This window comes from Coturnix japonica, chromosome 2 (genome assembly GCF_001577835.2).
Source record: "Coturnix japonica isolate 7356 chromosome 2, Coturnix japonica 2.1, whole genome shotgun sequence".
NCBI classification, from domain to species: Eukaryota; Metazoa; Chordata; class Aves; order Galliformes; family Phasianidae; genus Coturnix; species Coturnix japonica.
The window spans coordinates 72,363,605-72,389,791 of record NC_029517.1 but is presented as its reverse complement, the minus strand read 5'-3'; the positions used below and the strand labels follow the sequence as shown (position 1 = coordinate 72,389,791).

Here is a 26,187-nt window from a genome sequence, read left to right as displayed (position 1 = left end):
ACCAACAACATCTGCCTCTGACATGGTGGGCCAACATAACAAAATAGAAGGCATTACTTTCAGAGCAGCCTTTGTACTCAAAGCTGGTGGAAGGAATTGACTACTGGCAAGCACAAGTGACAACCTGCTGTAAGAAACAGGAGGTGGAAATGACTCTTTAAAGATTTATAAAGACTTATAAGACTACAGACAAAATCCAGGCTGCACTTATGGGCAGTTTTGCTACACATTTTACTAATGAATAATCACGCTGATCATAAAACCATACTAAATAAGAGTAGAATACATAGCAGTGCCACTTTGAGTTGTGCATTGGTAGTTTATTTGTACTTTAAGACAACAGAGTGTACATAGGTTTTAGTGAGGTGGATGAACTTTCTTCTATTCAAAGAGATAGTTTTCCTGTGGAATTTGAAATAATTAATTGTATTAGATACGCTGTTTCTAGCATGGTAAAGCCATGGCATATTGCTTTTTTACTATGATAACTGCAGTCTTAAAAACCATTTGTCAAGTTGCTATTTTTGATCTTTGTAATACTGATGCTCACTGTTATATCTTGCTTCAAATACAGTTATTCTTGCAGAAGCAGTGACACAAAGGAAATCATTGATTTGGGCTTTAATGGTGTTTGTTTTTTTCCCAAACATTTTTTGCATTCCTTCTGAGTTACAGAATGGTGATGGAGTTTTACAAGCATTCTTCTGAATATTTTCTGCTAAGCTGAAAATATTAAAGGTAGAATTCAAATAAGTTTGGTATTACAAACATGGCAGCATGTCCATCTTGGAGTCTATTTTTTATTAGTGCTGTTGTTTGCAACTAATATTTCAAACTGTCAGCTCCAATCATCTGCTTTTAATAAATGATTCTGAGTATGTTTCTGAACACTGTTTTTCTGCCTCAGCATTTCAGGTCTCAGGTGCTACTTTAAAAGGAGACTTCCATACAGAAGGTTAGCAATATTTCTAGCAGGCAGCTTGTATTGTTTGTTTTGATATCTAATACAATATGAATGAACTGTGTAATCTAAACAGATGTTTTCTTTAGGACTCCTATATATTTTTTTAAATACTGATGTAAAATTGCTATTTTCCCCTTTGTATTAACTCTCTCCCTACAATTTCCAAATACAATTTCCAAAGCTTTCTAAGAATAGTACAGAATGTTGAGACATTTTTTCTTGTTTCGTGACTCCGTGGTAGCACCTTTAAAACAATTAGTCTTGGTAACAAGGACCTGTCAGCCAGGAACGCTGATGTTTGAACCTATTTTTAATAAACTATAACTATATAAAGATAAAAATAACTATAAAGTGATCTGTTACATCTTGTGAAGTCCTGTTTCTCTCACCAGTAAGCAAATTAAAACATTATTTCTAGGGAGCCTTTCAAAAGCTACAAGTAAGTAGGCAATCAGAAGTTATTTCTCCCTGAGCCTGTTAAATCCTGCGTGCATTTATCCGTAGCTGAAACTGAAAAGCAGTTTGTTCCTCCACAAGAAAACTAAAATGTTAAAGGTCTCATTACATGTGAGACTCAGCCAGAGTTCTCCCTACTCATTCTAAACAATTTTCTTTAAAAAAAAAAAAAAAAAAAAAAAGCATTTAGAGCTGATTGGAGAAAGGAAAAGAATAAAAATATTTAGAACTCCGTTTGCTCTTCAGCTAGGGAGCACTTCACTAGGCATAGGAAGACCAGTAAGAGCTGCTAATATGTTTTCAACGGCTTCCTCTGTTATCATGCGAGTAGCCTTGTCTGTTTTAATGCCAAGGTGAGGTGTTATTATTACATTCTTCAATTTTAATAATGGATGATCTCTAGAAGGGAAAAAAAAAAAAAGAAAGTTAAAACATGCTGTCATTTATCCCAATGAAGAGTCTTGTTTAGGCTTTCACACTGTAATTAACTGTAATTTAATATAACTTTATAAATCCCACTTACTTATGTCTGTAGACTCTAATCTCCTATGTTCAAATAATTCTGGATGTTAAAAGGATTTGTTAAGTATTTACACTATGCTCTTTTGCAGAGGACCAGAAACAGATTTTTGCCATGTATTACATTGGAATAGACAACTAAGCACTCCCAGCATGTTAACATAACACAATGCTTTAAGCTATAGTTATGCAACTCAGTTAATAGACAGCAATATCCTGGGCCTCGAGGGCCCCCAAGCCCCAAGAGCCAGCCACTATAGTTATCTCCCCAAAGAACCATCCTGGCAAATGTGCCTGTAGCCTCTGGGCCCAGGAGGCATGCAGTGCTTCAGCTTTGCACTGCAGAAACAAGCCTGTGGAGAAGGAAAATTTGGGACAATACAGCAGGTCTAAGAAGGGGTGATTCAGTCAGCTTCCACATATTCAGTAAGTTGCGCCTTTAGATAAAACAGTGAGTGAAGCACTCGTGTATCTTCGGAGGGTGATTTTGTGGAGTGGTCTGATACTCTCCTCATGCTCAAGCTCTGTCATGCTGTTTCCTGGTGCCCATGCTTCCCTTCAGCCTGTTATTAGTTACAACATCTGGGCTGCATTCCTTATGCACAGCAATTTTGCACAAGCCTGCAGCCCAGGAGCAGCAGGAGATGCATCTCCAGACCCTAATGGCTGAGCACCTGATAGGCCTCACACAGTGTTCTGAGGAATAAGAACAAATGAGATGGTGACCTGGGCAGTGGCTCTGGGTAGGTGACATCCAAAGCTGCAGCCCTGATAACACCAGTGTGCAGAGCTATTGCCAGTGCCTCTTGGTCCACCACAGCACCTAGGATGGGACAAAAGTAACTCTGAGCACTATTTGCAGGTAATAGTCTGAGACAGGAAAGAGGGTGGAAAGAGAGAGTGAGGACTTTTTGCCATGCCTGCTCTGTTTTCAGCACGTGCTCCAGCTCCACAAAACAAGCTGGCTCATATTTGGTAGTCAGGCCAGCAAACTTTTCCAAATACTACCTCGGCTGATGTTAATGAGAGTAGCTGTGGGTTTCATCAGTTCCATCTCTCTTTTTCCAATCAGTTTGTGCGTCTGAGGTGTCAGGCTCACTACAACCACCACAAAATCTGCCTGGCAGAGCAGATCATCTATCTTTTCACAGTAAATGGCACCAACAGCTTGCTCTTCCTGCTCTTTCCTGGTAGGGAAACAAAGGATCACACTGCATTTCAGGGCACCAGTCGTGACAATATTGTTTTCCATGATGCCACTAGCACGTATCCCATTAGTATCCCATTAGTACAGAAAACAGGTGGCAGATTAGGATGTGTTTAGTGTCAACTGGCTGTGTGGGTCCTGCCTCTGGAAGGCAGCAAGCCCTGCCTGCCTCTCAGCTTCTGCAGTGCAGGGTCCATTGGTTATTTTAAAGTCTGCAAGTGGACTGAAGCTAAGCACAGCAGTGGGCACAGTCCATTCCCCAGGATCTCTGTGGGAAAGGTGCACCTTGCAGGATACAGTAATTGTTCAAACTGGAGTAGACAAATTTGCCAGAATTCATCCCTGGGACCTCTGAGAATGCTCATCCCATTGACATAATCCAGAAAACTTGTCATTTTGCAGTGAATGCAATCAGCAAGGCAGTTCTTTGGTAATTTAGGATGGTTCCTGGCCACTCCAGGACTTTCTAAGTGTGGGTTCTTGGGACTCTCTAAGTAATAAGGCATGTAGCAACACTAAAAGATACCAAATTAAAGTGAGATTTCTAGTTTAAATTTTTCACAGTAAAAAATGATAATTGCCATTTCTGTTTTCTTGCCTGGACTTTGGGATAACAGCAATAACAGGAGACTCTGTGCGCAATTTTTTGCTCTTGCTTGCAAGAAAATTACTTTGAATTATCTCTAATCTAGAAATAAAGAAATTACACTAGGAAAGGAAAATGAATTCCTGCCATAATTTCTTGGAAAAGAAACACTGACTATCTAAAAGACAGTTTCTGCTGTAATTAGGGTCTTTACCTCCGTGTTCTGTTGTGGTATAAAATCTTCATTTCAAATGCTTTGGCTCTCAGAGCAATCTTATACCCAATGCTGCCCATGCCAATGATCCCCAGAGTAGCTCCAGTAACTTCAACTCCAAGAAAATCAGCTTCATTGTACTCCATACCCGGGGAAACAGCAAGATGATAACCTACAAAAATAAATATCCACAATGATGAATGAATGAGGTCCAACACAGATGAACATGGCAAAAGAATCCAAAGTGCTACTACAACACACACATTTAACAAGCACAAACATACCATTCTAAGCAGCAGTCTTTTCTGTAATATCCAAGGTGATTTCCTAATATAACATATTTTCCTGTCATATGTGACATTTCCCATTTATTCTTACCATCATATAAAAAGCCTTTTAATAAATCTCCCCTAAAATCATTTTAATTAACTAGACTCGTAAGAATATTGATCTCTTCTTCATCAGTAATCAAAACAATTACTGCCAGTACCAATGTAGAGCTTGGAAAAACCACATTTAGAATACCACAAGATGCTGATGTTGCTATTTAGAATAAGAATAGGTTTCCTGTTAATCTCTGCCACTCTTCTTTGAAAAGCAAGCATGACTTCTTTAAAAATCACTACTTAATTATTTCCATAGCTTATCTGTTAACCTGACAAAATTTGGGTAGTCACACAGACAGAAAATAAACTCATATGCACAGAGAGACAGAGATGATTAGCCAACTAGTAAGGAGATATTTGAGTCATCTGATACTGCCAGCTCCTTTAAAACACAAACAGAATATTGTGAAAATAACAAAAAATGCCTCAGGTCATGCCAGAGTGCAGCTATTAGAAATGCCACCACAGGGTAGCCTCTCCCCTTTGAGTTTCTGTGAATCCTCTGGTAAAGGTAGCAAATCAATGGCAAGTACATTTTATAGGATAAATCTGAATAATCTTTTCCTGAAGCTGGAGACATTCTAATCAAGCCAAGGATGTGTTAATCTGGGGAAAAAGCAAGAAAAAATCTGAAAATTTTGGAAGAATCTAGGAGGGGTGCTACTAATAGAAACTGGAGCAACCTGCCTTGTTGTTTGCTGATGCACCTTAAATTCCTCAGTTCCAGCCTCTAAAACCAAGCTCTGTCCATCAAGCACTGTTTTATTTGAATATAATGCATTGCTCAAATATTTTCAACACGTGCTGGTGAACTGTGAAAAATAAATTCTTAAGATTTTATTTATACTTTGCTGAAATATAAGCATTTGAGTAAGGTGTAACAATTTTGATGTTGTTTATATATAGAATATATCAAAATATAAAATAATCAATTTTCCAGCCCAGCATAGTTGGCTATTCACATTTTACTGCACTATGGATATCTCCAGAAAAAGACAGGCTAATGGCATGTAAATCATATCATTTCTAGAAGATACACAAAAAACAAATCAGATATTACCTTCTACTAGTCTTCTAGCAGATGCCAGCAGCAAAGCCATCCCTGCATCTGCTGTGCAACTGGAGACAGCACATGGAGCATTAGCCATTTTCACACCAAAGCTGGCTATAAGTTTCAGATCCAGATGATCCATTCCAACTCCTGAATTTGCAATCACTTTCAAGTTTGGCAGGCTCTGGAGGAGGTCTTTGTCAATGACAGGTCTGTGCCACCACAAATAGACTGCTTGGACCTTCTTACTCATATTCTTTTTGTTTTCAAGAAATTCCTTCATAGTGATGAGGCAGAAATGCTTCTTCAGGAACTCCACATGGTCATGCAATATCCCATGCATTCCTCCAATTTCGTTTACCAAAAGCCCGGGCAGCTCTTCTCCCTCCATGATCTGCACAAAGAAGAAAGAAACATGGCATCAAAAGAAATACAAATAACTTTTTTTCCAAATATGTTAACGAATCATTGCTTCCATTCTCTTTTTCATGACAACTATGACAAGAGAGATAATGAACTATATATTTAGATAGGGGGGGTAAACAATTTAGGACAAGAAAGCAGCTCTTTTAAGTATACTATCAATTATACACAAAAACTAAACAAAACAAAACAAAAATCAACAACAACCAAGCAAAAATAACATAAAAAACTAAACAAACAAACAACAACAACAAAAATCACCCTAAATTTCATATAAGGAAGTATGAACCAGTTCTGTCCCTCATGGGCTGTAAGGTCACTGTCACCAGGCTTATAACATGCAGTTATTTCTTATAAATAACTGAGTTTCAGGCCCTAAATCTGTATAAATATTCGGTCCTGTCAAAAAATCACAAATTACTGTGTCTAAGTATTTTAGAAGAACACTGGAACTAATCTAGCTCCTGAAAGTAAATTGCACAGGTTCATCGTGAACTTTGTGATACAGGTTAATTTTTCAGTGCTCTATTTTTCCAGCCTCCTGTCCTGAAATGACACTAGTGACTTTTTAACTGTAGTTCCTTTGCCTGAGGCTGTCAGAAATTAACAACAGAATAGTTGCCTAGATATGTGTTTTTAAATTCTTCAAGTTGACTTCAGTGCTCAAATTAAAAAGGCATTAGTTTATTTTTCTTCCAAAATCGCTGACTATTTGTTTGTGGTTTCCAGGTCTATGAATAGACAGCTGTTTAAAAAATATATATAAAAAAAAGATTATAGTTGTCTTTGGTTTTCAGTGGGAATTTTGTTAAGAGCTGGGTGTGAGGAGAAAGCAGGGTGCTGTTCAAGGGCTGAAAAGACAGGGATTCCCTACAGCAATGCAGACTGTTGTCTTGTTAGCAGCATTTTCACTATTTGCTTGTGAATATCTAGCTCTTTGTCTACAGTTACTGTGCCAAATAGTCATTTTACCACCACTTCAAGAAGCCTAACTGTATTCCAGAATAATGGGAATTTGTTTGTTTTCCCCTAATTTTATTATTTATTTAAAAGGAAGGAAGGAAGGAAGGAAGGAAGGAAGGAAGGAAGGAAGGAAGGAAGGAAGGAAGGAAGGAAGGAAGGAGGAAGGAAGGAAAGGAAGGAAGAGGAAGGAAGGAAGGAAGGAAGGGAAGGAAGGGAAGGAGGAAGGAGGAAGGAAGGAGGAAGGAAGGAAGGAAGGAAGGAAGGAAGGAGGAGAGGAAGGAAGAAGGAAGGAACGGAAGGAAAGGAAGGAAGGAAGGAAGGAGGAAGATAACATAACAAAAGCCTTTTGGCTGAAGTTAGGAAGGCAAGGAACGAAGGAAGGAAGAAGGAGGAGGAAGGAAGGAAGGAAAGGGAAGGAAGGAAGAGAAGGAAGGAAGGAAGGAAGGAAGGAAGGAAGGAAGGAAGGAAGGAAGGAAGGAAGGAAGGAAGGAAGGAAGGAAGGAAGGAAGGAAGGAAGGAAGGAAGGAAGGAAACATAAGAAAAAGCCTTTGGCTGAAAGTTAGTGCTGATAACTAATTCTGTGCTCTCACCTGTGTGATTTCAGTGTTAGAATGACCACTGTTTCATGCTCCATCAAGAAAAAGAAAGAGAGAAATAGAAGAAGGAAATATCTTGGGTTTCTTTGATTTTCAAGGTTCTCCCTCAGGAAAATCAGAGAGATTTTTTCAGTGGCTGGCTTCACTTGGACTAAACATGTAAATGAAGCAGAGAAGCAGAGCACCTCTTACAGTAGAAAACCTTAGGATCACAACAATTTCAAAAAACTCAGTTTTCTTGAGTGTTTTGATGTAATATATAGATATATGTATAGATATATGTGAGGCCCCATCTGGAGTACTGTGTCCAGGTGTGGAGCCCTCAGTACAAAAACCACTGGAGATTCTTGGAACAAGGGTCAGAGGAGGGCCACGAAAATGATTCAGGGGGCTGGAACACCTCCCCTGTGAGGACAGGCTGAGGGGAGCTGGGCTTGTTCAGCCTAGAGAAGAGAAGGTTGCAGCGGTTGACTCATTGCAGCTTTCAATACCTGAAGGGAACTTACTCCCAGGAGGGGAGTAACTCATCGAACGGCTTGACAGAATAGCAGGACATGGGAAGATGGTTTTAGTTAAAAGAGGGAAGATTTAGTTTGAGATGTTCGGGGAAGTTCCTTTACTAGGAGATGTTTAGGCCCGGGAACAGGGCTGCCCAAGGAGGTTGTGAGATGCCCGGCCTTGGAAGTGCTCAAAGATCAGGGTTGGACGGGGCGCCCTGGCAACCGGATCTAGTTTGTGTGTTGTTTGGTGGCCCTGCTAGGCAGGGGGGTTGGAACTACATGATCCTTGAGGTCCCTTCCAACCCGGGTCATTCTGTGATTCTGTGATCTGTGATTCTGTGATATATATAATATGTGTAATACATACATATATTACATATAAGTTGGGTTATGGTGGTAACTTACATATGGTCATTTGAATTTAAACAAAATTGTCCTTTGGAGTAAGTTCTCTTAAATAGCACGGCTATGACTCGAATGAGACACCAGAGTTTCAGAAGACAAGCTCATGCATTCCTGAGCTCTGGTTCTCATTTCTAAAATGTTGTTCTAATTTCTACACTGTTGGGCTTCATGGGCAGGGACAAACATTTCTGGTTCCATGGCATATAAATAAATAAACTAAATAAAATGCATATAATGCAAAACTGACTGAACTACCAAACTGAAAACTGAAGTTTTCTTCTCCCAGGTCTATGTGAAATATACAGTTCTTGGAAGTAAAACCTTCCTTAGTATAGTGAGACCTTTGTACTGGACTTCAGGTGGACAATATCTCTGTAGACTAGCCTTTCAGTGAACCAGTAAGTTCCTTAGAACATTATGAAAAGTCTTTAAATTCTTGCCAGGTTCATCTTATTGCATAAATTCCCCTACACAGAAAGGCTGTGCATCTGATGCCAATACTCTCAGAAAGAAGAAGAATGACAGGAAAAGTCTAAATTGAATATTCAGATTTCTTTTTAAAACTTTTCCTTTTACTCTTTAACCCTAACAAAAGAGTAACTGAAGTTGGTTCTCAGTAGACCTGTTCAGTTTGAACGTCCTGTTTATGTTTCTTAGGTATCTTTCGTTCAAAATTAAAATGGCCACAAATGGTCAATTTAGAGAATGTTCAATTTGACTTCAATCTTATGGCAAACTTAGGTTTTTTAGGCTTTAGCTTTTTCTAGGTTAGAAAAACTGCATAAGTGGGATACTTTCATAAAATTATGGAAGAGTTTGGGGTTACAAGCAGCTCAATAAAAGCCAAATAAAAATGATTCCAAAGGTGATTCCCACCCGAAGAGACATGGCTTCTTGTTGCTACTGACACTTATCTTTCTCATTGAACTGGGATTATTCATTTCCAAAATTCAGAAATTGTCTTGAAGTAGAAGACTATCAAAATTTATTTGAACAACAACACTCCTATTTTAAGTGGTTTAATTACAATTTATACAAACAGCACTGGTATTGATATAAAGGAGCCACGTACACAGGACTGGAAGAAAACACTGGTAAATTTGCTGACCCATTTCTCCATTCTCTCCAATTGCGTTGCCTTGCTTGGCAGTCATGCTGACTTGAAAATGTGGGAAGATACAATAGTTGGACAATATAGAAATGGGAAAGATAAGGATACGCTCTTAACCAGTGAGAGACTACCCAAAGAGATCAAGGTCTCGAGTACACTTTTGCTTATCATTTTACAAGTTCCAGAGCAATAGAATGAATGCAAGTTATTCTACTTTGGCAAAGGCTCGCAGTATGTCACATCCAGAGCAGCAAGAGAGGGCAGTCAACTCATTACAAGAATAGATAATGGCAGAGCTAGGGGGAATGGTTTTAAGGCGAGGGAGGGAAGATTCAGGTTGGATATCAGGAGGAAGCTCTTCACAGAATCACAGAATCATAGGGGTTGGAAGGGACCTCTAGAGATCATCAACTCCAACCCCCTGCCAAAGCAGGCTCCTTACACCACGTCACACAGGTAGGCATCCAGGCGGGTCTTGAATATCTCCATAGAAGGAGACTCCACCACCTCCCTGGGCAGCCTGTTCCAGTGCTCCATCACCCTCACCATAAACAAGTTCTTCCGCACATTCGTGCGGAACTTCCTATGTTGTAGTTTCATCCCATTACCCCTAGTCCTGTCCCCACGCACTACTGAAAAGAGACCAACCTCACAACTATGGCTCCAAACCTCAGGTATTTATAAACCTGGATCAAGTCCCCTCTCAGCCTTCTTTTCTCAAGGCTAAAAAGACCCAGTTTCCTAAGTCTCTCCTCATAGGGGAGATAGGGGAGGCCCTTCACCATCTTAGTGGCCCTCCGCTGGTCTCTTTCCAAGAGATCCCAAGAGAACTTCAGCAAGAGAGTGATGAGGTACTGGATCAGGCTGCAAAGAGAGGTTGTGGATGCTACGTCCTTGGAGGCCTTCAAGACCATGTAGCGCAGCGCAGGGCAGCCTGGTCTAGTATTAGATACGGAGGCTGGAGGCCTTGCACCTGTGGCAGGGCAGTTGGAGCTTGGAAAACCTGGAGACCCATTCCAACCCAAGCCATTCAGGCCGTGGGACCAAATGGGGCCGTGTATGAAGTAGACTGGGTAAGGGGAGAGGCGTGATTACAGATTACAGAATCTGTAATGAAGCTGATGGCTACAGCCAGCAAGGATCATTTCCTTGCTGGCTATTGCTAAAAGCAATTTCCTCTATTGTGAGCACGCCTCAGTACCAAAGCTATGTTTGGGACGTGCATCAAGCGATGCAAGAGCCAGCTCCTCCTGTGCTAAACGAGTCCCCTCCCCAGAGCGGCTCTTTGAGACCACCGGCATCTGCCGGGGCCTCCCCCGTTTCAGCACACAGACGAGGTGAAGGCATCCAAACAGCATTCCCCGGGGAACAACGCTGCCCCGTAGCCATGAAGAGATGGAACAAAACCGTGCCAGAAATGCAACTTTTCCGACATTTTCTCCTTTCCTCTTTCTAGGGGACCTTTGCGAGATGCGCCTCCTTCATCGAGCAGCGCTTTCTCCAGAGAAATTGCCGGCATACATCCAATCTTAGTAAATGCAAGCACAATAACCTGGCTATGCCCTAATATTTTGGAATTTTTGAGAGACGATGAGCATTGGACTGCTAGAAATTATTCCTTAGTGTATCTCCACTGATTTCTGCAGTTATCAACAGGCTCAAAGCAATCCAAGTATAAGAAGCCATACAGGTCCGTCACTATGAGCTGGATATGTTTCTTGTGCATAGAGATGAGGCGACACTATATATCTGAAAACCCAACACAGGGACGTCTGAGAGAAGTCACTTAATTTCAAAGCACCGATTATGGGCGGGCGATGGGACGGCCTGGTCCCAACATGCAATAAGGAGGTGAGCGTTATCTCATCTGTCTCAGTATCATAGAGCTTGCAGGGTACGGGACTTGCCCAAGCCATGACCGCAGCTTACCGATCTTAACTCCTTAAGTAGTGCCAATAAAGGGTCCCAGATGGCGGCCCTGGAGGATGCCGTCCTCGAAAGCTACAAGCGGCCCTCCACCTCTAATGGCGAAAGATAAGATATCTTTGACAGTGCGCAGTTCTTAACAGTTCATATACAGTCGTCCACCGATCATTAAGGGGCTTTCTAAATAACACTCGCTTGCTGTTGTGCCAGGCCTGAAATTTGAAACTGCCCTAGCTAACAACCTAGAGTTAACCGAGAAGCCGTCGAATTTTTCTGTCTAAGCAGCCTATCAGACGAGTCATTCCCTTCGGTAATACTCAGGCATCGCGGCCCCCCCCACTCCAAAGATACTTTCGGAGCCGCCGGAGGGGTCTAGTGGCCGCGATGGACTTAAGCGCCGTGGAGAGCCTAACGGTGCAGATGTGTAAGCACGGGCGGCAGGGTGGGGCTGGGACCGCTGTGTCGGTCACGCAATCAACCGCAATACCAGGGGGCAACGGCCCACTGTCTGCAAAACTAAGGATTCATGAGCTTTTTTCTGCCGTAATGGAAAAGGCCCCGCTGCTGACTTGGAGAGAAAGACTGTCCTCATCTTTATCTGCTTTCGCATTCCTGAGGGGGGAACTCAGAGAGCTAGGCTTGGACACTCCCGAGCCTTTGAGAGCCTCGAATTCCCTGCTCTGTCGCTTTCGAAACAATTACAGCAGCCCGCACGACATCAAACATATCGAGCTGCGAATTGTTGAAGGCAAGCCACGTAGAGCACCCAGGCACGATTGCTGAAGGCAGACTTACCTTCTGCTCAGCAAGCTGGATAGTAACTCCATCCCGGGGCTGACTCATCCCTCCAGGTATACATAGCTGTTGCGGCTGAACTCAAATGCGGCCGCCTGAGATCATACACTCTCGCGTGTGGCAAATGATTGCGCCGTATGCAAAGCACTTTTAAGATAGATCCGTGTGGTGTGCGTCTTTAAATCGGATTAGCGGTGACAGCAGCTCTCGTAGTGCATGAAACGAGTCCGTGCCATGTGTGTGCAGCTAATCTGCTAGTGGTTACCCCGTTTAACAACGCTGGACGAGATCGGAGTGAAGGCATCTATAAGCATTGCCCAGGGAGTGCGGTAAGCCTTGCTAAAGTGGTGGGGAAGAAACCATGGACGTCGTCCTGCATCAAAGAGGCTGTGGGAATAAATGGGGCTGCGTGTGAAGTAGACTGGGTGAGGGAAGAGGCGTGGGTGTCACAACAGAAGAGTGAGACAGGTTTTGGCCTTGCTGCAGTAGGAGGCTTTCTCCACGGACGGATGAGACCCTGCAGGAGGTGGTGCAGTGTATTATGAGGCAGGTGTCCCGTGAGCAGCAGGGACAGAGAGATGCAGAGAGGGATCTGCAGGACCGGCTCCAGAGGTAAAGCTCTCCGCACAGGCAGAGTTTGCTGTCCCACACTGCCCTTTTCCCTGCCCCTGCAGCAGCTGGGCAAAAGAGGGGCTTTTCCTGGAAGCGGGCTCTCGGCACAGCTGCCTCCTGCAGTTGCGGCAGGCACCAAGCTTGGGAGCCCAGCAAGAGAACCGTCTCCCTGTGCTCACACCCCCTCCCACTGTGTGCCTACAGCAAGCTTGCAGTTGTGCGGTGGAGTCGGCGACCGATAAAAGAATCCAGCATCCTTCATCTGGCTGGGACTGGATTAAAACCTGCACCCCCTCCGGGGCCAAGGCCGGGCAAGTCAGTACGGGTAAGTGGTGTGAGCTCCCATAAGCACCGTGTCATAGATAGCCGTAGCAAGCCACGGGAAGACCCTCTTGGGCCTGTGGGATGGAGAGCACTGGCTGTGGAGCTGGAGACCTCCGCGCAGACACCCCTTCCGGACGATGGGCGCTGGGGATAAAGTCTCGCAGCGCAGCTCAGGCACCTTCAACTCCAGTGAGCTTTGGCCACGTGAACATTCTTCTTAAAGAGGTGAACAGCAAATCTGTTGTTCACTCCTGTCACCTGACTTTACCTCCCTTTGCTAGACACCGTTTTACCACCTCAGCTCTAAAAGATCAAGCCAATCCTGTATCATTACAAGAATAGATAATGGCAGGGCAAGGGGGAATGGTTTTATGGTGAGGGAGGGAAGATTTAGGTTGGATATCGGGGGGAAACTCTTCACCATGAGAGTGGTGAGGTGCTGGATCAGGCTGCCCAGACAGGTTGTGGATGCCTCGTCCTTGGAGGCCTTCAAGACCATGTTGGATGGGGCGCAGGGCAGCCTGGTCTAGTATTAGATACGGAGGTTGGAGGCCCTGCACCTGTGGCAGGATGGTTGGAGCTTGGCAAACCTGGAGACCCATTCCAACCCAAGCCATTCAGTGATTCCATGATATGACTTCAAAGCACAATGTTTAGACAAATGTCTTAACTCTTGTCACTGTTGCCTTGGGAAGAAGTGGGACTTGAGAAAATCATAGGCCTCTGAAAAGAGAGACCTCAGAACACTTCTTTCCTTGCAAAAGCATCCCAAATATTGATTCTGATGGATCATCTCTAAGGTAGCTGACGTATTCGCCAATTAACCCGACTTATCCTGGGACCTCAACTGTCCCAGAGACACAAACAGGGGAGAGAGACACAAACATGGATGCCATCATGTCTTCTCTCAATTTATTGCTGCATCACACTCCTTATATACCATCCTAAATCCCGCGCAGACGCGTACACCTGCTACGCAAAACCCAATGCACGCGAGAGAACCTATACACACACCTACCTAACCCCCCCGCCCACTAACTCTTAACCTACAGGCCTAACTCAGCTATTCTAGAACACTCCATCTACTCAGAACTACTGTATGCACTCATAAATCCTTACAAAGACAGCTCAGTACCCCAGCATCTCCCCCCTTTCTTTGCTAATGTGATGTTTCAGAGTCACACGTGGATAGTGGTTGATAGCCATCTCCATGTGGTGCACTTAAAACTAAATTAACTGTGAGAAGGCAACTAACCACGCAATCCAAAACACGGTGAACAACACGAATTATAACAGGAATCAAACACACTGCAAGCAGAATAACTACTAAAGCAATCACACCCACAGTAAGAGCATTCTCAAGTCGTCTGGGAAGACCAAGCAAATTGGAAAAGAAACCCCTGTTCTTGTCTTTCAATATCCGGAACGTTGAGTCAGCTATGTCCTTCGCTTCCCGTTGGATCTTGTCTATGGCCGAAGATGCATTTGCGCTGAAGTCAAGACAGCAGAATCCTTTCAGGCCTAGGTGTTGTTCCATCTCAGCGCAACCTAGACCAGTCTGAGCGAGCAGAAAGTCCACCGCCATCTTAGTCTGAGTCAGTCCGGTGTCAAGGGAACTCAGTGATTCAGCTATATCAGTCAGCGCACGAGAAGTGCAATTCACATTCTTTGCTGCCCAACAAGCAAGCTGTGCAGTCACGCATGTATTACAAAGATAGTACCTAGGACAGGCCCACTCCCAGCAGCAGGAACAGAAGTAGAGGCAGCAGCAGCTGGCAACCACAGCCAGACCAGACAGGCAAGAATCCACTGGGTTCCAGCTCCTGTGGAAATACAAGCATACCCTCGACCCCATGTGAGAAGATCTGTGGGCGTCATTTAGAAGATTCCAGCATTGGTAACATTAGATCCTATTTGATTCACATCCAATTTATTAATAAAATAGAAGCACACTGGATAATAACCTGGATAATGCCTAATAATTGCAGTTCCTGAGACTGCATTGGAAATGCTAGAAATTCTCCCATTATGTCGCTCCGCTGTTATCTGCAGTATAACAGGTTACAAAGCAATACCAATCAGTAAGAAGCATACAGTCCCAGTCACTATGAAAGCTGGATACTAGTTTCTGCCTAGAGATGAGGCCAAACATATCATACTGAAACCCACACAGGGCCGGTCCTAACAACTCCCATTTACTTTCAAAAAGCACCATTTGGGCGGGCGATGGGACCGCCCTGTCCACACTATGCCAATCAAAGGGGGTGATGAGCTCCATCTGTATCATGTCCAATAGAGCTTGGCAGGCGGGACTTGCCAAGCCTGACGTAGCCATTACCGATCTTAACTCCTTAACTAGCTGCCAATCCAAAGGCTCCCAGGTGGGCCGGCCCTGAGGATCCCGTACCTCGGGGCCTACAAGCGGCCCTCCCCCCTCTAATGGTTGAAAGATAAGATCTCTTTGAAGTGCGCAGTTCTTAACAGTCATATACCAATCGTCCACCGGATCATTAAGGGGCTTTGCTAAATCACACTCCCGCTGCTGTTGTGCAGCCTGAATTTGAACTGCCTGAGCTAACAACCTAGAGTTAACCGAAAGCCGTCGAATTTGTCTAAGCAGCCTCTCAGACAGATCATCCCCTTCGGTATCCTCAGCGCTCGCGGCACCCCCCACAGCTACCTTCGGAGCCTCCGGAGGGCCAGTGGCCGCCGATGGCACACTAACGTCCGTGGAGACGCCTAAACCGCGTGCAGTGTGTAAGCACGGCGCAGGTGGGGCAGGGACCGCTGGTGTCGGCACGCAATCAACCGCAATACCAGGGGCAAACGGCCCCTGCTCTGCAAACAAGGATTCCAAAGCTTTTTTCTCCGTAACTGAAAAAGGCCCGTGCTGACTTGGAGAGAAAGCACTGTCCTCCCCCCTCTTTATCTGCGTTTCGCATTCCTGAGGGGGAACATCAGAGAGCAGCTGGACACTCCCCCGAGCCTTTAGAGCTCGAATTCCCTGGCTCTGCCGCTTTCGGAAAGACATAAACAGCAGCCGCACCCGCCATCAACACACTCATCGAGCTGCGAATTTTCTGAAGGCAAGCACGTAGAGCCCCCCAGGCACGATTAGCTGAAGAGCAGACTTCCTTCCTGCTCCAGCAGCTGATAGTAACTCCATCCCTGCGGCTTGAACCTTATCCAGGTCCATAGCCTGTGCGGCTGACTCAATCAGCCCGCCCTGAATCATCCATTCGATGAGCCTCTCCGTGTTATTAGAGGACAATGTGCCCCTCGCATCTTTTGCAAGCACTTTTAAAATCTTTACCGTCTCTTTAACGGATAAGCGTAAAGCCAGCTCCTCCTGTGCTAAACGAGTCCCCTCCCCAGAGCGGCTCTTTGAGACAACCAGCATCTGCCGGGTCCTCCCCCGTTTCAGCACACAGACGAGGTGAAGGCATCCAAATAGCATTCCCCGGGGAACAACGCTGCCCGGTAGCCATGCAAGGGTGGACCAAAACCGTGCCAGAAACGCAACGTTTCCGACATTTTCTCCTTTCCTCTTTCTAGGGGACCTTTGCGAGACGCGCCTCCTTCATCGAGCAGCGCTTTCTCCAGAGAAATTGCCGGCATTGACTGTAATGCCACGCAGAGACCAGAAAGCCGAGGAAAAAGAGCCTCGCACCGGGTGAGACTCCTGGCAAAAGAAACGCGGGTGATACCATGCTCTTGCCTCTGTGGGAGTGAAGTTTCTCCCGGATCCGGAGGCTGTATGAACTTGAGCAGCTCAACACGACAAACGTCCCGTAGCGTCACTTCTTAGCTGGGTAACCAAGGCAAATGCTCATTGCAAGAGCGCAGAGTCTTTCTTGCCTCCCTTCAGATGGAAGGAAGAGGGACCTTTCTGTTTGTCGAGCCCCCTGCCCAAAGGGACAAGAAACATCCCGAGACAGGATGAGGGTGTTCCTTTCCTAGGAGCTTTTGAATAGCATTGTGCATGTTTCTGGGCACCGCAGGCTGTTCCCGGGTCTCCAAGGGAAGTGCTAGACACCAGATGAGTCAATCGGGGGCTCTTGCAGACTTTTTTGCTGAGGAAGATGCCGAAGCACTTTCAAGCACGCAGTGCAAACCGAGCACCTCCTGCCCTCCTGTCAACTCTGCCCACCGTGTCTTTGCAGGTATCTACCGGCCATCCTGATGAGATCCTCAGAAAAAGAACAAAAGAAAGTCCTTCCTCTGGTGACTCCCAGGATGATGGACTTTGTTGCTGTAGAGGTGAAGAAAAGAAAGGTACGTGTCACAGACTGCTGCAGCGCATCTGTCTTACTGAACTGTAGAGAAGCTCCACTGATTCTCACAGCATTCTTTACCGCGCGTTCACGTGACACCTCGCATGAAGAGAGATCAGTTACGACGACACTTGAGAATAAGCTGTTGACTTCCATTAGCCTCCCGAAAGCCACCCCAAGAGCTAACTTGGGGATGTTCCTGACGGCTTGTCTGGAGCTGCCAGCTGCCAGACTGCATTTGGGCCAGTGGTTGTTTATTTTCCTGGCTGTTACAGAGGGGCTCTTCATTTGGGTCCGCAGGAGCCTGGCAGCAGAGCAGAAAGGCATAAGACAAAGGGTGGAATGGAGCACAGGAAGGGAAACCCCTCAGCCTCCACAGAGACTAACACTGCTTGCTGTTGCATTTAGGTCGCCCTCCAGAAAAAAAAAGCACAGATGAAAAAGGCAAAGGAGGAGAAGATGAAGGAGAAGGAGAAGGAGAAGGAGAAGGAGAAGAGAAGGAGAAGGAGAAGGAGAAGGAGAAGGAGAAGGAGAAGGGGAAGAAAGTGGGGAAGGAGAAGGAGAAGGGGAAGAAGGTGAAGGAGGATAAGAAGGGGAAGAAGGAGAAGAAGGGGAAGCAGGAGAAGCAGGTCAAGCAGGCCAAGAAGGAGGAGCGTAAATTACCAAAACGCGTTCAAATGTTCTTGGCTGAGGAGGAAAAAAAGAAAAAAAAGCTGCAGAGAGAGAGCAAAAAGCAAACGAAGCAGCAAGAGGTGGAAGTGAAGGAGGCGGAGGCTGAGCCAGAAAAAGTGGAGATGCCAGCAGCTCAGGTACTTAGCATTACTGCAAGAAAGCAGCAGCACTTTCCAATCCAGGGGAGCTGAGGTTGTTAGGTACATCTAGCACCCGGACCAGAGTAGCACTCTTGGTGCAGCACAGCTGGATGGGTGACTGCTGCCTTTTGGGTGCGATAGAGGACCAAACTGGTCACGCTGGGACACTGCCCCAAGAGCGTGCTGAGGTCCCTCTCCTGACTGTGGTCCTGTCCCACTGCAGTCCCCACTGGAACAGTCTTGCAGGGAACTGCATGCTGGGAAGCAGCACCACAGGACTGAGTGTCTCTTCCTGTACAGGAATCCTCTTCCCCCAAGGAAGAGCATTTCAGCTCTCCGTCTGAGTGTGAATCAGAGCAATCCAGCTCCAGCTCCAGCTCCGGCTCCAGCTCCAGCTCCAGCTCCAGCCTGATGGAGAGGATGATGGGGGAGCAGGAAGAGGCCGAGGAACAGCCACCCAGCATCTTCTGGGACAGCACTGCTATCCCTAAAGCGTAAGTGTGCACCAACTCCATCCAAGTCCTGGGGCAGCGGGGTGGTGGTGAGCCACCTGTGCTTTGGATCAAGGGCTCCAGCCTCCGAGCCACAGTGCCACACACAGCGCCCTGAGACCTGCAAGGCCATGGGTGTGGTCGTGGTTAGGGCCCAATGCCACGAGGCTCTCTGGAGCCCAAAGCAGCCTACACATGGACGTCGTCCTGCATCAAAGAGGCTGTGGGAATAAATGGGTCGGGAAGCAATCAACCACAATCTCCCGGACCTTCCCCGTCCATTCTCCCAGCCACTTTTCCCAGCTGCACTCCTGGCTGCTTCTCCCAGCTGCTCTACTGGACCTTCTTGTCCGCCCAGCTGTTTCTGTTGGCTGCTTCACAAATGGCCTCTTCTCCCGGCTGCTCTCTCAGCCGCTTCCTCGAGTACTCGAATACCAAACTTCTACAAAAGAACAGACACAATCACTTCTACACTCACACCACAAGCAAACTCCTCAATCGTAAATCAAACACACTATCATGTTGGGAGTCACCACTTGAAATATTCGCCAATTAACCCGACTTATCCCGGGTCCTCAGCTGTCCAGGAGAGAGAGACACAAACATGGATGCCATCATGTCTTCTCTCAATTTATTGCTGCATCACACACCTTATATACTATCCATATCCCGCACAGACACGTACACCCGCTACACAAATCCCGATGCACGCGAGATAACCTATACACACACTTACCTAAACTCCCTGCCCACTAACTCTTAACCTCCAGGCCTAACTCAGCTACTCTAGAACACTCCTTCTACTCAGAACTGCTGTATGCACTCATAAATCCTTGCAAAGACAACTTAGCACCCCAACAAGTAGCAAGGTGAGATATGCCAAAGAACCAGAGAACAAGATTTAAAACATTACTTTCCCCTAATCTTCTGGCAGATGCCAGCATTAAGGCCATTCCCATGTCTGCTGTGGAGTCAGCAACGGCGTGTGGGCTACTAGTCACTTCTGCACTAAAGTTAGAAATCATCTTCAAGTTTAAGTGATCCACTCCAACACCAGAGTTCCCAAGGACCTTTAAATTAGGCAGGCTTTCTAGAAGCTCCTGGTCGATAGTTGGCCTGAACTCAAGCACAAACATGGATTGTTTTGTTGTTTTTTTTCCTCCATTTCTTTCTTGTTTTCAAGTAGTTCTTTCATGGTGATAACACAAAAGTGTTTCTTCAGAAGTGCTGCAAGGCTTTCTTGAACACCATGAGGTCCTCCAATAGGCATAGTCAGAAGACCTGGCAACTCTGTTCTGCCACGACCCGCAGTGGAGCAATAGAAGAAGCACGCTGCTGTTTAAGAGAACGTCATTCAAACCGTGATGGTGTAGCGATCATTTAAATTCACACCTGTGAATCAGGAAAATAAAGGAGCTGCATGGTCCTTTTAATGATACAGAACAAATTCAGTCACATTGGACCAGCGTGGCCTTGCGCTACAAAATGGTCCGATATCTCCGGTAAGCACTGGATTGCGCTGCAACACCAAGCTACAGTCACCTTCTCGGGTCTAAATCTGGTTCAGGTCCTGCAAGGTGGCCTCAGACAGCTTCAACTCAGGCCAGAAACCCTATCGCTTTCATACAAATCGGGCAGCTTCTTAACCCTAGCCTACAACTTGAGTATAGCAAAGGGTGGTATAGAACTGCTGCCAGGAAGTTATTCAAAGTTGCTTGCCTGTGAATTGTGTTTGGTGAAGCTGTAGGCTGTGTTGGGAGCCAGAGGTTCAGACAGGTCTGACAAACCTACCTGACCCTTCTCACTAGAGCTTTCCCCTTGCCTAGGCAGTTTTGAGCCCGGTCCTGCCTGCAACACCCCCCACAAGTACATCATATTCTGCAGTAAGACAAAAGTTGCTCAGATAGCCATGTATGCAGTTTGAGGGGTAAAACTGCAGCCCTTACTGACAATTATGGCCCTCATTGACAAAAATGGCAGCAGCAGATTTGCTGCCTGTCTTATGAGTATACCTGTCTCATTTCCCATGATTCTGTTGTTGTGCTCTTGAAGTAGATGACCAAAATTTATTCAACAAACGCACTTCTGTTTTGTGGAGCATCTCCTTTCTTTCTCAACTGAAGTGCCTGCCAGGTGGTTTAAATGTCATTTACACTCTGCATAGTGTTGTTCTAGTACGGCTCACTCCTGCTTTGTGGGCTGAAGTGAAATATCTTCACATCAACCAGAAATTACACCCAGTGTAGTACTGCCAGACATTTGATGGCCAACTTAGTAAGCGTATAGCATTTGGAAGCCGTTAGGTTTGTCACGCGTCTACAGGCATGTCTTTTAATTCCCATGTGAATACGAATTTCTGCTGTACCTGCATAAGGATAAGCTACGTTTAGAAATGAAAGCTTCCTTTCGGTCCACGAAAGGTCAGGAGTAGGAAACAGACGCGTGACATGGTTTTCCTTCAGGAATTAAGACACTGACGATGACACTGAAGGGGAAGGGTACTAGTGCACCCGAGGAGCAGCCATGGAAAACTGCCCACAGAACAGCTTCTCATCGGGGCCTCTTTTTGTTACCAATTACCATTTCAGTCTCCTGTTCTCAGCTTGGCAGCTCTCAAAAATGTCTCAATTTTTATCACCGGGTTATCAGTTTGATTTCTGCTGAGAGCTGTGCGTGTCACGGTGAGGTCTCAGATGTGCACAAAGGGAGCTCACTTCCCTGGCCGTCCATTTAGCATAGCCTCTCTCTGATACTGGACATGAAATTAATGCATTGGCTGTGCTTCAAGACAAGTTCCTTGTCACTGGTCCTTGTGTGTTTAAAAAGAACGGCAACACCGTTCAACACTTAAGCTTTTGTAAAAATAAATGCTGCAATTATGAAAGCCTGGGTCTTCAAATGACTAACGCAAACAACCAAAGGCTATTATAACGCATGCTGCGTGAGCATCCAACCTTCTGGCCTGCCTGGGCTGCCCTAAACGAAGGAAGAGGAACTCTCTTGGGCCACGCATAGAATCTATAATGAAGCTGATGGCTACAGCCAGCAAGGATCATTTCAGTTTTTATACTTTTTATTAAAGCAATTTTTCAGCAACCTTGAAACCCAGTCACCAATTCCCTTAGCAAAGGGAAAGCAAGGCTGCGTAGCCTTGGCTCTTCGCGGGCCTGCGTTTAGCCCACGGATCACAAAGCACACAACCCTCTGCCGTAACCAGACTCAGCGCCAGAGCCGGCTGTGATCCGACACGGGGAAGCCGTCTGGGCTCCGCTCCCACAGGCCACCACCGGGGCCGGCCTGCTGCCCCAACCCTGCCACGTCCAGGTAGGAGGCAGAGGCGGGAGGAGTCACACGACGGTGGGCAGGAGGCGCCAGCAGTTACAGCCCAGTGTTTCCGTACGAGGACGTGACGGGGGCAGAGCGACCGACGAGGCCAGGCAAAGCCCCTGCTGGTGGGGACGCAGCTCCGCGAGGCCCGCTCCCAAAGGGCGTCCCTGCCCAGAGCCCGCTCTGACAGGCCCCGCTGACGGCGTGTGCAGCCCCTCTGTGACGCGGTCGGGGGTCATAATGGCACAGCCCCGCGTCACGGCGGTGACCGCCCCCTTTAAGCTCGCCGACTCCACGCATCCTCCCCACATCTCGCAGAGAGGCCGACGAGACTCCAGGCGCTTGCCGAGGAGCTCATCTCGCCGCTGCTGTGCTCTGGACAAGCTGCTGTGCCGTGAGGTGGAGTAGGCAGAGAGAAGCAGAACTAGAGGCAGGTGTGAAGGGCTGAGGAGGAGGGCTGCTGTGCCGGAAGACTGACCAACTGCTGCAGCAACTGGGGGAAGTAAGATGGCAAACTCCCTCTTCTCGAGACCTCGCTCGCCTCCAACTACTAAGAAGCTCAGAGAGTCTGGTAAGGCCCGATTTCACGCGTGTTGTCAGGCCCAATGACATCTCTGAAAACAGAGAGGTGTGGAAGCCCTGATGGCGGAAGGTGGGGATGGCTGAGCAGGGAAGGTTGCTGCAAGAAGGCAGCTGCCTCAGCACGCAAGGGGCCGAAGGAGCACTTGGGCAGGCATGACTCCTGAGTTGTGTTCCCAACGTGGCCCCTGCCTTCGCAGGGATCTCCAGGCAGAAGTCGCCGGTGGAAATGAGTTGCTTGTCGTCATTCCTTTGACAGGAATTCCGTTGCTGAACTCTTTTGAGGTGGCCGCCTGGGAGCATGACATGTCCCCCCTTTTGTTTTCCAGAGCTAGCCCGGATTTGGTCCAGCGCATCCTATTATCTTGGTGAACAGCTGGCTCTCTACCAGGTGGGACTTGCCTCCTTCTCCTTTCCTCCCTCTCATGGTTGTTTTAGCCCCGAGAGCCCATCTGCCACAGCGCGCAGATATTCTTCCCCTCCGTGGAAGCAGGAAGCACGCCCCAGAAGGACATTGCGACGCAAAATGGGCCACAGGCTAGCTCCAGCGTCAGTTTGGAAATGTCAGGAGGTCCAGGCCTCACGATGGAAAGAGGGATGGACATTTTCTGGGCCTTCCGAGTCCTCTGCTGGCAGAGTTGAATGACCAAAGCGGATCCCTTGGGGGTGACTGCAAGTTTGGGAACCCTGCTGGCGTCTGTATGAGCCAAAGGACTGCGCTCTCTGGTTCTTCACGGGGATGAGGGGCAAGAGGGAAATAGCCTTCCGTCATTCACTGCAGAACTGCTTCTGATCCGCCCTTTCTTCTCGTTCAGGCTGTGAGCATTCCCGGACTGGGGACTTTCACAGTTATCAGAGAGCTCGTAGCCAGCCAGCAGAATAATACAGTTGCTGTTCACAGACCTGTATTTCTTCTGGCAAAGGCTCTCGCGCAAGACAACGACCTCCAGTACGATTTCATCGATGATGCAGGTAGGAAGAGAGGAGTCTGACAGAGGTGCTCGCCCTGGCACCAGGGTGGGGAAAGTGTGCCAGATTACCATTATAGATGGCAGTACAGAGTAACAGCGCGCTCTCTTTCACCTGCTTCAACAACAGCTTTCATTCCAGTCTCATTGGCGCCGTGTCTCAGCATCTCGTCAGAGACGTACCAACAGTTCCGCCTCATAATCTCAATAGTAGTGTATTGCCTGAGGGCCTGGAAGCTGCTGACTTTTGACTGTAGCGCGCTCAGTGCCTCTCCAAGTGCTCACATTCCCCCTCCTCTTGTTTCTCCAGAACCCGACCCGTATTATGAGCTTCCATACGATGAGATAGCCTCAGAAAACGGCATCTATGAAGACGAGGCGCAGCTTTGCGTGGAAAGGACCTTGTGCCTTTTCAGCGCCTGCATAGGGAAGAGGCAGAACGTTGCCTTCATTTGGAGGGACGTTGGCATGCTGCTGATTGAAGGAAGACGGGTCCAAATGAAATTCTACGAGGACTTCCTGGGGAAGCTCAATGGGACTGCTGACAAATTGCAGGCTCTTCTTGGGGTAGGCTTTGTGTTTTGGCAGCATTACCTCAGATTCTTCTGAAATGCCTCCTGGAGACTAGGGGACTGCCTTCTCCTGGCCTGCCATGCTTCTTCAGCCACCCATGCTCCTGGTGGTCTGCAGGAAAGCAGGCTCTGTAGAGCTCTTCCCTTACATGAGGCGGCTCAGCTCTGCACCAGGATATGCTCCTTCAAAAGGCCTTGCTTTTTGTCAGGCGACCAGAGTAACGATGGGCATCACTGCTCAGCCACTACTCAGATCATGGAGCAGAGGCACAGGCAGAGAGCAAGGCTTGCTGAGGCCCAAACCCTTCCCTTTGGCAGCTCTCGTTGTGTTGGGCTAAGAAGACTGGAGCTGCCAGCCATTCCCAGTGTCCCCGTCTCCCATCATCTGTCTCTGTTCTGATTGCAGATGCCAGAAATGAGTAAATTGGTCATCTCGCGCAATGACTGCGCAGCTTCCCAGACATCTTCTGGACATGTTATTGTCTTCCCAATGTGAGTATGCTTGCTCCTGCCGCCTGTGCATGAGCGAGACAGCTGCTTTTCAGCTGCCAACGGTACTCGCTACGGTACTTTTCAGTGTTTAGGGGCCTGGTTCACAGGGAACTCCCTGCTTGCCCTAGTTCAGTTGGATTGCATTTGGGGAAGCAAATCACATTTCACATCCGTGCCAGTGTTGAAACTGGGGGGCATTTAGGCCAGTCTTCCGTCCGGTTTTCCCAGTGCCTCTTCCGTCCTGCAAATGAGAGTGTGTACCGCTTGGGACCCAAGGGTTAGAGGAGGAACAGGTTCTTGTGCAAACGGGAGCTCGAGTGTGGTGGGCTTCCGCAGAGCTGTCTTGTACCGTAGCTGCTGCGCAGTGACATCCAAAAGTGGTGGTGGGCATGGAGTTGAGCCTCGAGAGCTGCAAAGACATTCATCTGCAAGAAACTTGGAGGGCAAGAAGGGAACAAAAAGGGCTGCTGGGTAGCTGAGTGGCGAGCGACCGGTCTGTTCCGCACGAGCGTTCTGAGTGAGAAAGGAATATTTCCTCCTCTGAAGTAGCCAGGAGGATTGGCTGGGAGCAAAACCGGTCTCACAGCAAGGACAGAAAAAACATTGGCACATACTGACGGGGCCTTGCCTGCCCCTCCAGACACTGGAGATCCTTGTACGGTTCTCCAGAATGAGCTGCTCTGGGAAATGTTGGCCTTCCAGTGTCTCTGCGGTCTGTTGCTCCGTTGACAACAGCTCTGTTGACCCAACAGGGTCAAGCTGCAAGGGGAAGTGTTGCACTTCCTTCAGCCTGCTTCTACCTCTTTCAGGTACACGCACGAGAGCATTCTTCAAATGAGTGAAACAGCAAAGGTGGACCTGAAATACCATCTCAAGATCAGACACGAGCAAGGCTGGTCAAGAGCTGGTGACAGAGGCAGGAAAGGTAAGGGACCCGTGGGCTGCCAGCGGGGAGCTCTTTTTTTCTTTCCTCCTCATCTGGAGACGATTAGGGCTGACATTACCACAGAGCACCTGGAAGAGCACGAGACACTTCCGATGTCTCTCTGTACCCATTATGGGAAAGCCTGAGCAATCCATTGCAGAGCGAGTTCTCAGGGCAGCCCTCTCTCACAAATGGCCACTGGGATCTCCCCATCAGAAGACACTTGCCCAGTGGCCTCCACTCAGCAGCCTGTCCGGCCAGCCCCGGAAACCACTACCCTTGCTTCCCTTTGTATTCTCAGATGTCTCAAAAGCAATTTCCTCTATTGTGAGCACGCCTCAGTACCAAAGCTATGTTTGGGACGTGCATCAAGCGATGCAAGAGCCAGCTCCTCCTGTGCTAAACGAGTCCCCTCCCCAGAGCGGCTCTTTGAGACCACCGGCATCTGCCGGGACCTCCCCCGTTTCAGCACACAGACGAGGTGAAGGCATCCAAATAGCATTCCCCGGGGAACAACGCTGCGTGGTAGCCATGCAGGGGTGGACCAAAACCGTGCCAGAAACGCAACTTTTTTGACATTTTCTCCTTTCCTCTTTCTAGGGGACCTTTGCGAGACGCGCCTCCTTCATCGAGCAGCGCTTTCTCCAGAGAAATTGCCGGCATTGACTGTAATGCCACGCAGAGACCAGAAAGCCGAGGAAAAAGAGCC

General features: G+C 47.2%; 2 protein-coding genes across 5 annotated transcripts in view; one reads left to right on the top strand and one right to left on the bottom strand.

Annotated features, from left to right (window-relative positions):
• Positions 1-299: 299 nt before the first annotated feature.
• LOC107309790 (probable 2-ketogluconate reductase) lies at positions 300-16,195 on the bottom strand. Of its 4 annotated transcripts, none has more exons than XM_032442520.1 (6): positions 15,719-16,195; positions 5,393-5,777; positions 3,947-4,118; positions 2,948-3,126; positions 2,666-2,762; positions 300-1,819 (listed from the first exon to the last, which is right to left on the bottom strand). In XM_032442520.1, the coding sequence occupies exons 1-6, from the start codon at positions 16,067-16,069 to the stop codon at positions 1,663-1,665; spliced, it is 1,341 nt and encodes a 446-aa protein (XP_032298411.1). In that variant the 5' UTR covers positions 16,070-16,195; the 3' UTR covers positions 300-1,662. The 4 variants fall into 4 exon arrangements, with proteins under 4 accessions (XP_032298411.1, XP_015710360.1, XP_015710361.1 ...); XM_015854874.2 differs by lacking the exon at positions 15,719-16,195 and adding an exon at positions 6,068-6,321; XM_015854875.2 differs by lacking the exon at positions 15,719-16,195 and adding an exon at positions 6,096-6,321.
• A 1,808-nt stretch (positions 16,196-18,003) lies between these two features.
• The window catches only part of LOC116652929, a 10,969-nt gene continuing 2,785 nt past the window's right edge, over positions 18,004-26,187 (top strand). Inside the window, exons 1-7 of the mRNA XM_032442589.1 lie at positions 18,004-22,513; positions 22,851-22,912; positions 23,337-23,493; positions 23,800-24,056; positions 24,468-24,553; positions 25,363-25,478; positions 26,079-26,184. Of these exons, the coding sequence (XP_032298480.1) occupies positions 22,450-22,513; positions 22,851-22,912; positions 23,337-23,493; positions 23,800-24,056; positions 24,468-24,553; positions 25,363-25,478; positions 26,079-26,184 (848 nt within the window). The 5' untranslated portion in view covers positions 18,004-22,449. The remainder of the gene's footprint in view (positions 22,514-22,850; positions 22,913-23,336; positions 23,494-23,799; positions 24,057-24,467; positions 24,554-25,362; positions 25,479-26,078; positions 26,185-26,187) is intronic.

What these genes read in the sequence shown, in the direction of transcription:
- LOC107309790 (XM_032442520.1), bottom strand. Translation starts at nt 16,069, where the DNA reads ATGTCTTTCCGAAAGCGGCAGAGCCAGGGAATTCGAGCTCTAAAGGCT. An exon ending in GCCCTCCGGAGGCTCCGAAG is followed by an intron (nt 5,778 to 15,718) that starts GTAGCTGTGGGG and finishes TTCTTTGTGCAG; the next exon opens with ATCATGGAGGGAGAAGAGCT. An exon ending in TACCACAACAGAACACGGAG is followed by an intron (nt 3,127 to 3,946) that starts GTAAAGACCCTA and finishes TTTCCCTACCAG; the next exon opens with GAAAGAGCAGGAAGAGCAAG.